The 17,838-nt window shown below is 38.4% G+C and overlaps 1 protein-coding gene across 1 annotated transcript in view; it reads left to right on the top strand.

Annotated features, from left to right (window-relative positions):
• The window catches only part of LOC139732131 (oxysterol-binding protein-related protein 6-like), a 134,355-nt gene that overhangs the window by 46,890 nt on the left and 69,627 nt on the right, over positions 1–17,838 (top strand). The window contains exons 4-6 of the mRNA XM_071643004.1: positions 8,026–8,211; positions 16,333–16,386; positions 16,853–16,978. Coding sequence (XP_071499105.1) covers positions 8,050–8,211; positions 16,333–16,386; positions 16,853–16,978 — 342 coding nt within the window. The 5' untranslated portion in view covers positions 8,026–8,049. The remainder of the gene's footprint in view (positions 1–8,025; positions 8,212–16,332; positions 16,387–16,852; positions 16,979–17,838) is intronic.

Below are 17,838 nucleotides of genomic sequence, written 5' to 3'. Positions count from 1 at the left end.
GAATGTGATTAGAGGTAGAACAATGCAAAATCAGGTTATTACATTCTTGTTAGTTTGTGTTGTATGGATTTAGCGATATGTGATAATTCACATAGTTTGATTATACAGTGTATCTGATTGAATATGCTCAACTTAATCAAAGCTGCGAGATGGACGCCACAAGACTAGAAATGTTTGTGATCTCGATGTCTCCCAACGTCTACAATTACCAGGTAGCCCATGTGTCAGGGTGTACTGACAGATCAATCCTTCCTTCCTCACATGGTGTTTGTGTGTACAGTTCTGGTTGAGGTGAGGATTTAGTTTTCAATGTTTTGCGAGAAATTCAGAAACCACTCTATGAGATGTCAAAGAGCAATTCTAAGGGGTATCGAAAGTTTATTTGATGAAAATCGGTTTTCAAATGGCTGAGATATCCAAAAACAAGGTGAAACAAAGAGATCCTAATAAAAGGCATGGCCTGTCGCCTTTTATCATTATCACTGTTTTGGATATCTCAGCCAGTTGAAAACCAATTTTCATCAAATAAACGTTGAATCCTTCTTAGAATTACATGCTCTTTTATATTTCATAAGAGGTTTCTCCGTATCTCACTTATTAATGTTATAAACCTGAATCCCCACCTCAACCAGTACCGTACAGTCCCTTTAAGTTCATAGACCTGGTATTTGGTTGCGCGGTCGTACATTTCCATTTTCCGTCCCAATGGTATTAGTCTTGGCAGCATCCATGGAGGAACTCTTGTTAAAATTAATTTCAAGGTGCTAATTAGGCAGAATACCATGGACATGATGCATATTGTTCAGGCTACATGTATTTGTCTTGTTGTTTATTCAGTGTTTAATATGTATATTGATATGGCCCATACAAAAGATGTATTCCTGTGTACATTATGCACTGTTTGCCTGTGTGTATTTATGTATTTTAGTTTCAAATGCACTCGATAATACCTAATGGGAAAGTTGCTTTCTTTGTATGTTACTGCATTCATGCACCCATTCACTCAGGAATTGTCATTGGCTATTTGTTTGCTTGCTTTTTTTAAACACAAGAAGAATACAATTTTTCCTCCCATTAAATGTTGATCTCATTAATCTGTATGTTCAACACATACTATTTTATCGCTTTCAACAAAAGTCACATTTTGAGTACTTTAATATTTAAATATCTCGGAGGACATATTGTTTTTTAACTTATTTTTCTCCATCATGCACTACATTTCTTTTCTAAAAATTGGAAGGGATCCACTCCAATAACCACTTAGATACAATCAGCAAGCATACGCACTGCTTCTCTAAAAATTCCATTCCCCCATCCAAACCACTTTCATTGAGACTCTGAATTGAGAGCAGTGGATTGAAGCAATTTGAAGTGTGAATCCTTTAATATTGCAAGATTGCATTCTGCTGACGTGAATGAGTGTAGAACAAGTAGAAAAGTCCTCGTTTTTTTTTTCTCTCCATTTAATAATGAGCTGGCCATTAAGTTTAATAGGTAGAGAGGTTGCCTTTAGGTTGTATTAATAATGAAATGTAGACTTCTTGCGTCATCTGGAAGCTTTCCTGGTACACCACACAAGAAAATCCCTTTTCTCTTTGTGTATAAGAGCAAGTTGTATTTTAGTTCTTTTTTTATGTTCAGCCTTAATTTGTAAACTTTGAGAAAGTTTCTGTATGGAAATGAGACATTTCACAAGTCTTTTGCAACTGGATCTTAGCCCCAGACAGTCAAAACTCAAGCCTGCAGTATATATTATGAATTGCAATGTATTTGGGAGTACCTAGAAGTATTAAACCATTAAATGTTATGCTGCATGTGATGCACAATTTTTTTTTTTTTACTTTTTGGAAATCTGCTGATTTTTGCAAAATTCACAAGTGGCAAAAACATTGCCTCCCCTGACATATAATTCAACTGTGCTGTGTATTGATTCCAAGATGGAAAATTATCATTTTTCTCCTGAAAAGGAATAATACATGTACTCATTTCTCATTCCATTACCTGCAGTTCTCAATCCTGTATTCATCCATTTGCGAAATTGTCTTAGGAGTCCTAATTTGCAAAATGTTTTACTTCGTTATCCGAAGTATACCAATTATGCCATATATACCATTACTGCTTAATCACATCTTGACCTCAGTAACATTCTGTATGGGGATGAAGAATGTTTAGATGATAGAGAGGCGTCTTGAGAGTTAATATGTAACACAATGCTGTGGGTGAATAATTGATGCCGAAACATCTGAGTTTCCACACAAATTAGTCAGAACTGACTCATTTTCGTCTCATTTGTGATTGCTGTGGAGGTGAGCACCAGGCTAGGATTTGCCCAACCTTGCTGTATTGGCCTAATGGCAGCGATTTACATCGTATATGTTTTGCAGCTGACATCAATACGCTAATTGTGGAGTGCTTTTAGTTGGTGGTAAAAGCCTCGGGTTGCTTTGTGCTCTATTAAAGAGCAGTGCCTCAGCATTTGTCCAGACTGTCTGTGCTAGGGCACACGTTATCCTCGTAACGGTAATTGCCCGATTTTCGGCCGTTCTCCTGTGCCTCGAAGGCATCTGATGCATTCTTGGCATGTGGCTGTTACATCCAAGCAAGCATCAGTCGACTCATTCCAAATGCTTCCTACCACAGGTGTACAAGTAACGTATGGCATCCACTGGACATGGCTTGCAGTGACAGCTCGACAGGAGTTGCTTTGTCGTAATAGTACATTGACCTCTTCATGATTATCAACATGCATTGATGTTTGGTTTAGCACATGTGACATTTTTCTGTTTTACAAGACAACACCCAAAGTCAAAGCCATTCATTGTTGTCATGGTGATTTGACTATTCCATTACAAATTGTGATTAAGGAGAATCTCAGCAAAAAATACTTGTGCTCTTAATTTTGAAAGGTGTGACTGTCAGAGTGAGGATTACTACTTTTCTTTGTCTGGTAGCTTATAGACACAGTTTAGTAACTTTATTAAGAAAATAAATGCATGTCCAGCTACCCTGCAGTTATTTAAATGGCATACTTGTTTTGCATATAATCATGTTGCTGGATTTTTTTTTTTTAAAGAATACGTTGATACATTTGTAGATTCTTAATTCGAAAGTATTCTTTTTGACCATCTGTGTCAGCTGTGTTATATCTCAAGGTTCATTTATAGATGTATTCACTGACAAGAAAGCAACAACTATAAAGCTCTAAGCATTCTCGTCTTCTAGGGCTGTCTTGTAAATGCATTTTGCCGTTATGTAGTCACTCAGGGCAGTGTTGGATAGCTGAAATACAACAGGCTTTGTGGACAGTGAGACAAAAAGTGCTCCCATTTTTTCACTGTCCAATACCACCCCCCTCCCGACATCCATGCTTATAGTACAACCAATACACCTGTTGTCAGTGGCACACACACACACACACACACACACACACACACGCACGCACGCACGCACGCACACACACACACACACAAATGGACACCAGAGACAATTGCAGCACTTTATGGCTTTGTGAAGTGTCTTTGAACAGGCCATGGGTAGTTTAATAAATTTTTGATGAAAGGAAACACCCCCCCCCCCCAAGAAAAAAGAAAAAAAAAGAAGAAGCAGATGTACTGAGATGCCAAGAGCTTGTAGTGACCCAAATGTAGCATAGTAACATAACCACAATGAAATGAAATTCTGTGGTTCAAGCTTTGTTTCCTGTAAAGTGGATATTTTCGTGTGAGTAATTTTTTTTTGCGCTCGGCCAGATACATTGTAGATCAGTTTTGCATGTTTTTAATTTGGGGGGATCAAGACATCAACTACTGGTGCACATGGCAAGCAAAAATATTCACATGCTTTTATTTTCACGCTAACTTTTGGCTGCGCAAAATGCATGAACATTTTTTAACACCAAGAAAATTTCCACTTTTACAGGAGTGAGGACTTGCAGCCACAAAGATGAACCATGCAGACTAAGTTTTAAAGGGGCATAGTCCTGGTGGTGTAGAGGGCACTGTTGATGATACTGCCGATCACCGTTAGCATTGATACGAAGATTACCGAAGTTGAGCTGTCATCAAGAGTAAAGTGCGTAGTTGTTGCTAAGTAACGTTGCCTGCGTTGTCTTCTCTGTGCATCGCGCAGTCTGTAGTAATGCCAGGGTGCGTGCATATCGTCTGTTGAGAATGAGAAGGGCGTTAAGTTGTCTCGAACACTATGGGTTTTGTGAGAACTTAACGCCCTTATCATTCTCAATCGACGATATGTGCTTGACATTATGACATCACAAAAGAACTTTGCTAAAGCTGTCTACCCCCTCACCCGAATCATGAGCCTAACTGTGATCCGACCACTGACTACAGTGAATCGGACATCTTCGGACTCAGGGAAATGGGCCAAAGCGTAAGCGCTAGAGAGGAGTCGATAGCGTACATGTAGGTCTCTATAGGAAACTTGCGCCGTGCGCCCGCGTACGCATTTGACTAAAACACCGGGACCATGCACCTTTAATGGAATTGAGCGGAGTACAGGAGGAACTTTCAGATATTTGTTTTTTTCTTTTGTCTGTGTGTCTGCTGTACACCTATAGCAGTTCTCATGTGCCGTACAGATTCAGTTTCTTCCACTCTTGGCAAATAGATACATCACATTGACGTGGGAAGATGAAAATTGGGACACCCTTCTCACAGATCAAAGCTTCTTCCTCATACAAGACCCTGCAGGAGTCTCGCGAAAGAGTCAAACAATCTCCCAGAACAGCCGCAGCCTAGAGTTACATGTGGCGTTATTGGAAAAAAATCGGAGTCAGCTGCCGGGGAAATTCGCGACACGAGAGACAAATGAGTTTGACCGAGGCACCAGCCTCCGTAGGCATGCTATCTTCCCATCAAACAGAATTAAAAGAAACAGAAGAAGAAGAAGAAGAAGAAGAAGAAGAAGAGATAAAAAGAGATAGAAAGAGATAGAAAGAGAGAGAGAGAGAGGGAGAGAGATAGAATAAGGATTAATGTTACAGGCATGTGGAATGCGGATGGTGATAAGTCTCAAGTGACGTGAATGCCAAACTAAAAAAAAAAAAATGATCCAACATACCAAGAGGAAAAGGATGTTGGTAGTCTAGTGCCTTCTGCCTCACGCTTGTGTCTAATCTCTGAACACATCTGATGCTGATACGTGTTTATTTCCTCGCTGATGAACGTGGCGGTAGGTCAGCAGCGGCTCGTGCCGGCTGAAATGTCAGCTTGTGATCAGATGAAAGGTGTCCGTCAACACATCCGTCACAAACTTTACTGCAATCCGATGGCTGTATATTGCTTGCTCGAGTGTGAGAATGGCTGATAAGGTGATTGCCACAATCACTATCAGAAGTTGGAAGGTGAAATCAAAATTGGACATGAAATAAGAAACGTTACAAAGTTTCACCTTTCTTCAGAGTATATTGGTCGCAGCCTTGCAATATTGATTTGCACGAAAAAATATGAAAGTCATATTTTTAGTCAATAAATAGACTACTAGACTACTACTAGTCAAATGTTATTATTGTCAGGTTATTACAAAGAGCTCTATGATAATTTATTGTGAATACTATAAATACAACTGATTCTTCTTGACTTTGATCATAAAAAGGAGAAAAAAAAGATTCTAGAAAATTCATGTACTGGTTATCAGTGTAAACTCATAAGATGCAGGTACCATCACCTACACTGATTTGCATAGATACAAGTTAGACCAATGATTCATGAAAACATATGAAACTTTAAAATGCTGTACATTTGCTCTTAAATTGAGTCTAATTAACCCCAAAACACCACCATCCTGTCCATCTGGCTGTACTTCATGTACAGGGACCTGGTGTGGACATGTTGTACAATGTACACATGTACTTTAAGAGCTCTTTCTCAGAACGCACTTCTCTTTAAAGAGAAATGAAACCCAAATGTATAGGTGGGTTTAATTAATGCAGCAATATTAGCGGAACATATCCATGAAGTTTGAGGAAAACGGGACAGTCTGTTCAAAAGTTATGAATTTGTAAAGTTTGAGGAGACTACTACAGTTGGTGACATGTATTGAGAAATATGTAAAGAAAATATGAAAACGATTCAACATATTTTCACTTTTCTAGCGTAATGGAAGATCACATGATTGTCCTCTTTCAGAAAGCAACGGCATATGTTGTAACACATGTCAGTAGCAAGTCAAGGGAATGCGTACTTTTCATAAAAACTGAAGTTTTGTAGAATGTCACAAACAGTACTGTTGTAGTCTTCTCATCCAGCGATGGCTGTAACAAAACATTCAACACCCATCTTTTGAAAGAATCACCGGGTTTTCTTCAAACTATGCTGATATGTTCTACTAATATTGCTGCATTTCCTTAATTCACAATTATATCTGAACTTATATGGGTTTCATGTTCTTTTACATGCTATGAATCCCCCCCCCCCCATGTCATGCACATCTACAGAAGATGTGAAGTGATTGAACCGAACAAGAGTGGCAGTTTTCGTGCCAGATCATGTGAGATGAAAATTTGCTTGTGTAGATTTCATGCCTTTGCTTGCTTTTGCTTGCAGTTCGTGTTCTCATCAAAAGTTTCATTTAATCACTTCATGCTTTCCAGATTTAATGTATGTACTGTAAGATAGTGTGTATACACATGTTATATGTTCTTGCGTGCTGTGTGCTGTCAGTACTGTGTGTAAAGAAAAACAGCATGTTGATCATTCAAATATCACGCTTGTGAATGCTTGTGCTTGCCTGTGTATCATTTTGCTAGATTCAGACTTTGTGTCATTGCTTTATTTAGAATATTACACCTTTCACACATCTTGCCGCCTTTTCCCAAAGCATGTTGCAGATTTCATGTCATGTGTTTGTCTGTGTGTATACATTGAATAGTGAATTAGGATTTGCGACTGGTTGAATTGGTGCGGTGTGACATTCATTGATTTTGTTAATAGTTCATGGTTGTAAAGTATACTTTTTGATTCTTGCAAGGGGAATTCTGTGAAACATGAATGTTATATCTTTTCTTACATGGTTTACTATATGGAACATGCTCTTTCATGCACATTTCTGGCAAATATTCCAAATGCATAAGATCATGTACAATGTACTACATACATATATGATATCATATCATACAGATATTCATATAATTGCATATTGTATGTACACATACATTTTGTATGCACATGTATGATTTCCATCAAAGTTTGAAATTTAAAAGGATTCTTAATATTTGCGTGTTTGTAGTTTTCATGTCCATCAAAATTTGACCGGAAGTAAAAGGAAAGAAGGAAAGCTTTTCTTTTATTTTCAGTGAATATCCTCTGTATTCTATATGAATTATACCTTTGTATTCATAATAATATTCTTATTATTATGATAGTCATGGGTGGGAAAACATAATGCATTAAACTCCTTTTTTTGCTTCATTCTTTTTTGGTTTGTTATCAGTAGTGAAATTGCTCATTTGCCTCTTTGACTGAGAAACATTTGGCAAATGCAATCATTTTTTAGTGACATCAAATAAATGCTAGCATTATATGTTCCTCAGATTTCTCTGACACTTTCCTCCCAACTTCTCTATGTTGGACTTGAACACTTTGGCCAGTATTCATGAAGATGCTATAAATTCAGTCCATGGCCTATACATTTTTTTTTTCTGCGTAAATGTGCTTGACAGATTGCATTGACTTTTGTACACCAACAGACATCCAGTAATAACCATGCATGGATACTTGTGTGTGTAAGGTACACCTTTCCCACTCATGTTTTAGTTCATGGGCTATTGAAATGTAAACCATTTGCTTTTGTTTATTCAAACCGTCCTCATGAATATGGGCCTATATTTCAATACATCAATCACACAAACCTACATATGACAATCTTTACATATATGTGAATATTCCCAATTGTTTGCATACATCTGTCTGTCTGAATATATGTATTATATTTTATATGTGCATGTGTGTTATATGTAAAATGTTATTTATAAATATGAAGTACAATGTATTACTATTGGTCAATTTACAGGAGGACCCAGGTACAGCCTCTAACATGGACACGGCAGAGAGCGGCATGTCCGAGATGGACGGAAGCAAGACACTGAAGCTGGAACCCCTCTCCGTGGAGACGGGCTCAGACCTGGTCCAGGAACCAGGCAAGATTGAGGGCTACCTCCTCAAGAGGCGCAAGAGGCCTCTTAAGGGCTGGCACAGGGTAAGTGAGTGGGTGGGTATGGTGGTGGTGGTGTTGATGATGATGGTTTTGATGGTGGTACTGGGTCCAGATTAGGAAGTCTTAGAATTGAGTCTGGAACTCTTAAAGACCTGGTAGTGTAGGGATACCATGGAGAAGAATACTGGTCTACAATTTTGTAGCTCGGATATATTCGAGATTCCGGTAACAAATTGTGTGTAGCTTTATCACTGACCTCTGTATAAGTACACACACAGCCGAAGAATCTCAACTGGAGTCAACAATTCCCCATGAGCGTACGCTTTAATGCACATATTCGCTGACCAGTGCTATAGGTGTATAAGTGGTTTTCGAATGTATACCCTGGTGGGCAGCGAATGAATCGGGCCAACCCATGAATCTCCACGATACCGGGTCTTTAAACCGAACAAGCGTGAGCGGTCTGAAGTTCTTCCTGTAAATACAGCCCTTTGCACACATTCCTTGGCAAACTGTTTCACCCACAATGTCCCTCTTGACTTTCATAGAGGAGTATACACCTCAGGGGTACTCAACATTAGCAGGGTTAATGGTCATTGAAGTGCTCTCTGTAAAGAGCAACACTAATACTGAATGGGGTACCCTGGGTAAATACAGTACAACCATTATCAGTTTTATGCCTCAGCCGCAAAGGATGCCAGAAGGATTATGTACACTGCATGTTTTCAGGCTCTCTATCTGCTCTTCCCACATCTTGTTGTGTGATTGAGAAATATAGCTCAGTGGATTTTCTTTATAATAGTACTACATGGCCAAAGTATGCCACATCAATGAGATGTACCATGTAGATGCACGGATTAGATTTGGGGCAAAATTCCTCAAGGTGAAAGGTTAAACGGTACTGAACTTTACCTGAAAAGGGTCCATTTCAGCTGCAACTTTAATAGCAAGGTATGCTCATTTCAGGTGTAGTTTAACTACAGCAAGGTATATCCACTGGGGATATCATCTGGTAAGAAGGATAGAAATAACACTATAAATCACTAAACTAGCAGGGGTGAAAGGTCAAGAAAGATTTCTTTTAAATGATTTCTGCTAGGGGAAAAAAAGCGTCACTGATTTCTACTGCTGGACAGTAACGTGATGGAGTTTCATCCCATGACCAGAAAAGTAAAGGAACCCTAAATGTATACTTTTACCCAGGTACATTGAGATTACTCTAACATAATGTCATTCATACCCAATTCAAGCTAACATCCTATTCATACTGGGCATTTAGGAGTGCTCTTGTGCCCATCTTGTAAAATGGAGTACACAGTGAGATTTTTTTTTCTGGAAGTTAATACTAATGCTTATCATGTACAACAAAGTATTACCAAAGTTTAACAATTTATCAACAAGTAAATCTCGCTATGGTTCCTGATGAATAAGGACCAGCCACCTAATGAAAAAAACATAACAAAAATGAAACAGCAGTGCATCTATGATTCATTTCAAGACAATTGAGATGCCTTATACGAGATTTCTTTTTCTTATTTTTTTTTTCTTTTTGTTGGGGAGGAGAGATTGTTTGTTGAGTGGTGATGAATGAGGACACTGAACCTCTGGACAAATTCTAGACAGACAGACAGACAGACAGACAGATGTACTAGTAATGTATTGCAACCCTTGTGGGAAAAACACATCAAAGAACATACTGTCATGAATTCTGCATTCATCCCCCCCCCCCTTTCCAGTATAACATCTCTATAACCTGACCACCAGGCTGTCCACAAAAACAATAACAAGAAGAAAAAAAACAAAACAAAACAGGGATGCACACTCACAGGAGGTTAAACAATACCCGCAGGCCCTGTTCCAATCTCCAGCAATCTCGCTGATCGATCGGCGATCATTCCCGCGGAATGCGAGCATAATGAAGACGAGGCCCCGGGTAGTCAAGCTGCTTTCCGGCGGAGAATCTCTTCATCGCTGCTGCCCTGGACCTCTTTCACATCATTGTTATCTGAGGAGATAATTTTTTGTTTGCTGCGATAGCTCAGTTTATACGCCACCGACTCTTGCATTCACATTGTGCATAAACTCCTTTAGTTCAAATTCTCTCCTCCTTGAAGTGTATACCCCGCGGAAAAAAAAAAATTGTGCCAGGAATGAAAAGAAACACACACAGACATAGCCATGAAAAATTCCAGCAGACAGACTTACCATGTTATTAGTTACAAATGTATGTCCATGGTAATGAACCTCATGAAATCATCAAGTGTGACAGCACACATGTGCCTAATACATGTTGTCTAGAGGTATTGTGACCTCATTATTGTGGCATATAGATTACAACCACGAGGGTGCTATTTTATTCTAGAAATATTTGGAACAATGCCAATACATATCTACCCACTTTTGATGAGCTAAACTTTTTATTTCATAAAATATAATTGTTTCATTTTCATTTACGTAAAAATATTCAAATGGTATACATTCAAACCTGTATTAGTGACCACCTGTCTATAGTGGCCACCGGCCATATATAACCACTGCTAAAAGCAATTCCCTCTGAGAGAAAAAGCATGTTAAGAACCTGACTGTAGTGGCCACCTGTCTATAGCTATGGACAGGTTTGACTGTATAAGATCCCCCCCCCCCCCCCTCGAGATGGCAATAATTATTTTCACTCATTTAGCTGCATTTAGCACTCAAATATCTCTGTGATTGCTCTTTGGACCCTCCCTGACTTTGATGTATAAATGTGGGCAGCATCCTAATATCAAAACCAGCATATTAATAAGTCTAAACCAAAAGATGGTTTTATATATATTTGTAGAACCATTCACATGTGTGCAATGCAGCCACACTTCAAAAAGATTTGATTCACACTTAATGATTCTTTTTTTTTAGTGCATTAATGAACAAACAAATGATTAAACAAAAGTATATTAATTGCGAGTGTGTATATTTTCTGTTTCAGTTCATGTGTAAGCCACGAATCTAAACTGATCCTGTCAACAGGGCCAGCTTGCATATTTAAAATCGTGCTGTAACAAGCTAAAAATGAATGGCAGAATCTAATACGGATTGTGAAAATCAGATCCCATTGGAAATACAGAAGTTTTCTGATGTGTTATCTACTGACCTCCTTGTGCAGTGTTTTCCTGTGCATACCGGTATTTAAAGTATGCATCCATTGCAGAGCTACAAATGCCATACCCAACTACAATATTTTTTGCATGTGAACTGGGGCTGTGTTGGGCAGCTGAACACACTGGTTACTCCTCCTCCATTTAAATCCAAATTAACCTTTCCCTATCATGCGAGGAGGCAGCTTCCTTCTCTTCGTCCCCCTCCTGCCCCCCTCCTAACCTTAATAAAGTGCTTGTCAAGATGCACATGGTTATGGATTGAGAGTTCAATATGGGATGCTCGCCGAAATAGCGCCCCCAACCTCCGCCTTGTTAGCATTGATTGATATTGTCACTTCGTGGAGGCAATTTGAATGGACACTTTGAACTATACCACAGGGCTCCAGGGAGCGAGAAAGAGAAAGGGAGAGGGAGAAACGGAAAGAGATTACCCCCTTTTTTCAGGGAGGGAGAAGAATTTATGTGCCTGTATTTAACACCCAGCAGGTGTTGAATTTGTTTATTGTGCTGTTTGCATTGTGGTAATTGGTCATGGGAATAAACAAATACCTCTAGATATAATGAATTATGTTTACATTTAATTACTGTGAGTGTCATTTGTAACTTTTCCCAATCATACGTAGATCTTTGTATGTAAACATCTAAGAGTCTAGTATACAAAATTCTGTAACATTGCTTGAAGCATGGTTAGAATGCCTTAGAGAGAAGCAAGCAAATTACTTGATTTGTGCTGACTGACATTTTAAATCGAACATGCAATTATATGTATATATATGAAGAAGAAAAGATGCAAATTGAGCTGGAAAAGCACATGGCAGTACATCATGTAATGCTGAATTCTGAATATAATTTGTAGTTTGTCGTGATGGAGGAATGAAGATGTGAGTCTCTTGTCGATTGAAGTCCCTTTTTTTATCCACGAGGATAGAATCTTGATACCACAAATTGATGGAATAGATTATATTTGTGAGTCTGATGCCCAAAGCTCATCCATTTCCATGAACGTTTGGCAGTCGACAGAGCAAGAAAAATGAAATGTAAAGTAATAAAAAAGTGTTTTGTGGTATTTTCAAGTGGGAAAGAAAATGTATGCCAAGTGAGAAATGGAAGGAGTAGAAAGAGAGATAGTAAAATGAAGGAGATAGAGAAAGTGGGAAGGGGAGAGGAAATATTTTGTGTAGTGTGTGCTTGAGAAAAAAAAATAGAGATAAAGTAAAATTTTTGTGGGTGTGAGAGGTACATTCATACAAGAGAGACGGCAAAGAGGATAATTATGTATATTTTTGTGAGAGAAGGAGTGAGGAGATGAGAGGGAAAGAGAGATGAAGGCAGAGAGTAAATGTTTGTATTCCTGTGTGTGAGAAAGTATGCATTCGTTCAAATGTGTGTGTCTGTGTTTGTGTGTGTGTGGGGGGGGGGGGGGGGATAATGAGAGAAAAAAATGTGTGTTTGTGTTTGTGTGTCAGAGAAGCATGTAAATGTGTATGTTGTATGTGTTCTGCATTGTGAGTCCAATAGAAACAGAGAGAGAGAGAAAAAAAGATTGTAATCTTGTAGTTTGTCTGGGATGATTCTGCATGACTGTGCCCAAAACCCACCTTACAGACATTTTAGCAGTTCAAATGCATTGAAATATTCAGTTTATGGTATGCACTTCAGACTTCTTTTTTTCCATGAGTTTCAGATTTTTTTTCTGCAAGTAACACACACCCTCTGGCCCGAATTCACGAAGGTGGTACAAATGAAACCATGGTTTAAACCATGGACAAAAACCATGAAGCGCCAAGTGTCGCACGGAATATTTCGTTACGAAATTGGTCATTTCGTCAACAAAATGACCGTTTCCTTACGAAATTATCATTTCGTGGACAAAATGTTCAATTAATTACAAAATGTCATTTCATTACAAAATAATCATTTCATCGACGAAATGACTGATTTCGCAACGAAAATATTCCATGCGACACTTGGCGCTCCATGGTTTTTGTCCATGGTTTAAACCATGGTTTCATTTGTACCACCTTCGTGAATTCAGGCCTCTGAGTTTAGTAGTGGAATAGAGAAAAGGAATGAAGATAAAAATGTGTGTAACATGGCAAAGGAAAGACAGAGAAATAGACAGACAGACAGAGGAAGAGATCTTGTGCATTTGAAATGCAAAATACACAGCGATGTTAGGAGTGATATTTGCCCATCAGTAATTAATGGGCCGTGCTTGGTAATTGTTTGATTGACCTCGTCCCTCGGGGGAGAACCAAACAAAGCACAAACATGTGTGTTTGTGTTTGATGTTGGTGTAAATTGTGAGCTCTCACAGGTACACACAGCACATATACACATAGATATCTACACTGTGAGTTCTTACACACAATATATTCATAATTATAGTGTGTGTATTGTGTGTGTGTGTGTGTGTGTTCTTATTGTTTACTTGTAGGTATAAAGGTAACAGAACAAAACTTCACACATGAAAGCCCTGATATAGTATGCCACATATCAATAGGTTTCTTTTCAAAATGTTTAGTCTGCATTCTTTAACAAAAATGTAGTATATTTTTGTAGAATGATTATGGTAGGTGAGACTTTCGAAAAAATTGTCTGCATTTGATTCTGGAGGAGTATGCAGCAAATTGCACCTTCTAAATTTCTGAAGTTGAATCTTGGCAAGTGAAGTAATTAATGTTTGGTTCAGAGTAGAATTTGGAGAAAGTGGAGGAAAAATCTTCAAGATAAAACAAAGCAAAGAACAATCCCTTTACTTCAACAAAAAAAAAAAGAGAGAAAAAAAAGACAGGGCAGCAGCAGCGATATTCATCCAAAACATGGTAGGAAAAAAAATTAGCATGGAAGTCATGCGTCAATTGATTCTTGTGATTAAAGTTGTCAAGGGCGGAGCGTGAGAGCCAATACAGGCCTCAGGTTACCATCCTCTTGAGAAATGGTAATGAGTGGATCTGCACTGAAAGATTTCTATATCATGGATTTATTTCTAACGTTTGGCAGAGGCTAACCAGGGTGGGATGTACAATGTAATTGCACTTGAGGCAGCATAACATGCCGGTTCACATAAGGAAAACATTCAAATGTTATCAGACACAAATCTCTGTAATGCCGTAATGGCAGGGGGGATTATATGACAAAGTTCAGGGTCAGATATGAGATATTTTTGTCATGAGATCCCCGTGCATGGAATGTTGTTGTTTTGCAATGCATAACATCTGGAATGTAAAGCATGTGAAGGAATTGTCTATCTCCTTTGTCTTTACTCAACGGCATTTATGAGTGTTGTCAAGAAAACTTATAATCAGGATAAGCTGTATCTCTCTTGTTGAGTGATTACTCAGATATTTTCATGTATATTCTATCAAGCTTTTGGACACAGTAATTGAAATTGCGATGTCGGTATCTGTACAATTTCATCATTGTTCAGAGCAGGTAAAGCGTAGCTTTGCTACAACATGGAAAATTTTTGATCGAAAAGGCAGGAGATTAAGATACTGCCTTCTTCATTTCAAGCAACATATTATATACATTGTAACAGAATTGACAAATCATGAATTTGTTGATACCTACATCACAGGGACGTTTAAGAGAAACAATCATTTTTCTCCAAGGACTGCATTTTGCATTTTTTCCCTATTGTGATGAAACAAAACAATGAAGTTCTAGCCATCCCCCTTTTTTCCAGCAGGACATGTGGCAATTCAAAACTGTTGTTTTTTTCCCCCTCAGGGGCAGGCAAATTTGCATGAATATTGAATGTCGTTCATTATGGCGACAGTCACCATCCCACCTGTGATAGGTTTGACAGTTTTGAAGGACGCAACTCATAGATCCAGAGGAACAATGGGTGTCAGCATATTGTCTGTTAACATGCACCATTTGAAATTTATGTATGCCTGAACGGTGAAGTGAAACAATTATGGAAAAATGATGGTAGCCAGACATGGAAGGCTACATTTGTAATAATGATTTAATGTCATTCTTTTAATGTATTGTTTTATGATAAATAATGTATTGTGTTATGATAACTTGCAACAAGAGGAAATATAATTTTCCAAAATCTTCTTTAGTACATCATTGTGCGCCAAATCAAGTAGTGATGTAACACAGTAAATGTGTTTGTAAAACCAATCATAGATATGTGCAACATCTTATTTCAGTTATACTAGTGTCACAAAATGTAAACTTTTCCTGGGTTGACACAATAAGAAAATTTAAAAACCCTCACATTTTCAAAGGTAGGGTAGAGCGTTAATAATGCATTGTTTGTTGATTTGGCCCTATAGATGATTTGCTGCAGATATGGTAATAATTATATTATAGTGTAGTAGGATCAAAAACTCAAAAACTCCCCCATGAAACAGTTGAGCACATGTTAGGGTGCGTTCGAACGCTCTAAAGCGAACCAAAGCGAACTGAACTAAAGTGTACCGTACCGAACTGTGCCAGTTTTGGAGCGTTCGAGCGCTCTGTTGAGAAAGCGTACCTCACGAGCTATTTTTAGAAAAGGTCACGCTTGTTTACAGCAAGAATGTCATTCACCTTGCGCTTGACCTTGTACATGTACTTACAGCTGTCCCGAACAAAGAGAATGATGTCTTTGCATTGTGACGTATGCGCATGATACGTGCATGCTTTACAACGAACTTTTGGTACGCTTTGGTACGCTTTTGGAGCACATCGGGAAGTGGTCCACTTTTGGCTCGGTACAGTATGGTACGGTACACCGGTACGGTATGGTACAGTTCGCTTTAGGAGAGCGCTCGCACGCACCCTTAGACAAACCCATTCTACTGAAACAATATGACAGTTCCATATGAAGGTACTATGCTGAAACTAGGGAGTGATAAAATTATATGATCCCTCTTCACTGACATACCAGTATAATACCAGGACATCTGTGCTGATACATGAAAGTCAGTGAAGGTCATCAAATCATATAATTTGGGAATATCATGTTCTATAACAGAGAGAGAGTCATATTGTTATGTGTTTCTAAATTTCTGTTGAAATTTCTTTGCAGAGGTACTTTGTTCTGGAGAAGGCAATGCTTACATATGGCAAGAGTCCATCAGAGGTAGGTGATATCGATGATTGCAATCAATTGTTTTAGAAAATGTATTTGGCATCTAAACTAAACAAACAAAGATTCAAAAAATAGAGCTTTTTTGTGATTCTCTTGGATGGACAAGAATGATTTATACGAAAGAGGGATGCACAAACTAGATTAGAATTGATTTGAATAGAAAGCATTGAATGCTTTAATAGAAGCAAGCAACGATAGGATCAACGGCTTTGAGATCCCTCCAAAGGATTACCAGTAGGCAATGAGAATATTGCACCTTGCCTAGCATCTCCCATCCACAGAAATGTAGAATCTGGTTCTTGATAGTTACAAGGATATATTTCTTATGTGATCATTAAGTCATGACTCTGTACCTGATGTGTTCTAGAAATGCAGTATGGGGGGGGGGGCACATTGTGTATCAACAGTTCAAAAGACAGATTACATTTTTCTAAGTCTGCACTCATACACATTGCAGCTCCAGAAGGGGAAGATCAATGGAACGATTGACATCGCCACCGCTGTCATAGCAACAGAGAAAGAAGAGCACAGGAGTGCAAGGAGGATCGACATTGATACGGAAGACTTTGTCTATCACCTCAAGGTTAGTGTGGCACATCCAGAGAGTTCATACAAAACGACAGCGCTGCTTTTTTCATCCAGAATTTGATCCGGAATCTCAAGCAGTCGGAAATCCATGGAAAGAAAAAGGAAGCATGATAGAGCAAAAATTGAATACTGTGTTTGTATGTGGAGTGTTTTATTATACAGATATATTGTCTGTAAAGGAATGTAAAGAGATTTCTTGAGGCTGTTTTTTTTTTCTTTTTTAATCATTCAAAGTACAAGCAAGCTTTGATAGCACTTAAACTTTATTCATGCTGTCGGGTGCAAATGAGTGACCTGCTTATCGAAATCAGGGCTCAACATTATCGGTGGCCCAGGGTCACCAAAAATTGATGTCAAGCCACCAAATTTAAAAGATGTTGTCTTTTGGTTGCCGAATGGGGCAAATAAGATTCAAAATGGATTGCTACTTGTACATTTGCTTTTGTCTCGACCCACCAAGATTTCAGATTTACGGATGACACCACGAGTGAAAAATGTCAAGTGTCAAACCCTGGAAATATATATTTGATATCAGTAGAGTTGCAATAGGATGGTTGTGACATTCTTAGTTTAAAAATGATATAAAATTGTACTTCCCTTTCTATTGGTCTCTTCAACCATAGTTACTAAAACTTTCTCTTCATATGTACTCATGATTGTCTTTTCTCTTTTGTTTCTGTACTTCTAAAAACAGTCTCTAACTTGGTTTCAATCGCTGGACTTCTTTCACATCTTTCTTGTAGAAGGTGGAGGCATCTCTCTCTCTTTCAGCTTTCTCTCTTCTGATCCTTTGTATACTGTATTTTCATCTCGCTCCCTCCCCATGAACCCTTCCTGCATTTTTTGTTGTTTGTT

Source organism: Diadema antillarum, unplaced genomic scaffold, assembly GCF_040938485.1.
Source record: "Diadema antillarum isolate AM-2024a unplaced genomic scaffold, OU_Dant_1.0 seq00000400_RagTag, whole genome shotgun sequence".
NCBI lineage: Eukaryota > Metazoa > Echinodermata > Echinoidea > Diadematoida > Diadematidae > Diadema > Diadema antillarum.
This window is presented reverse-complemented; position numbering and strand designations above follow the sequence as displayed.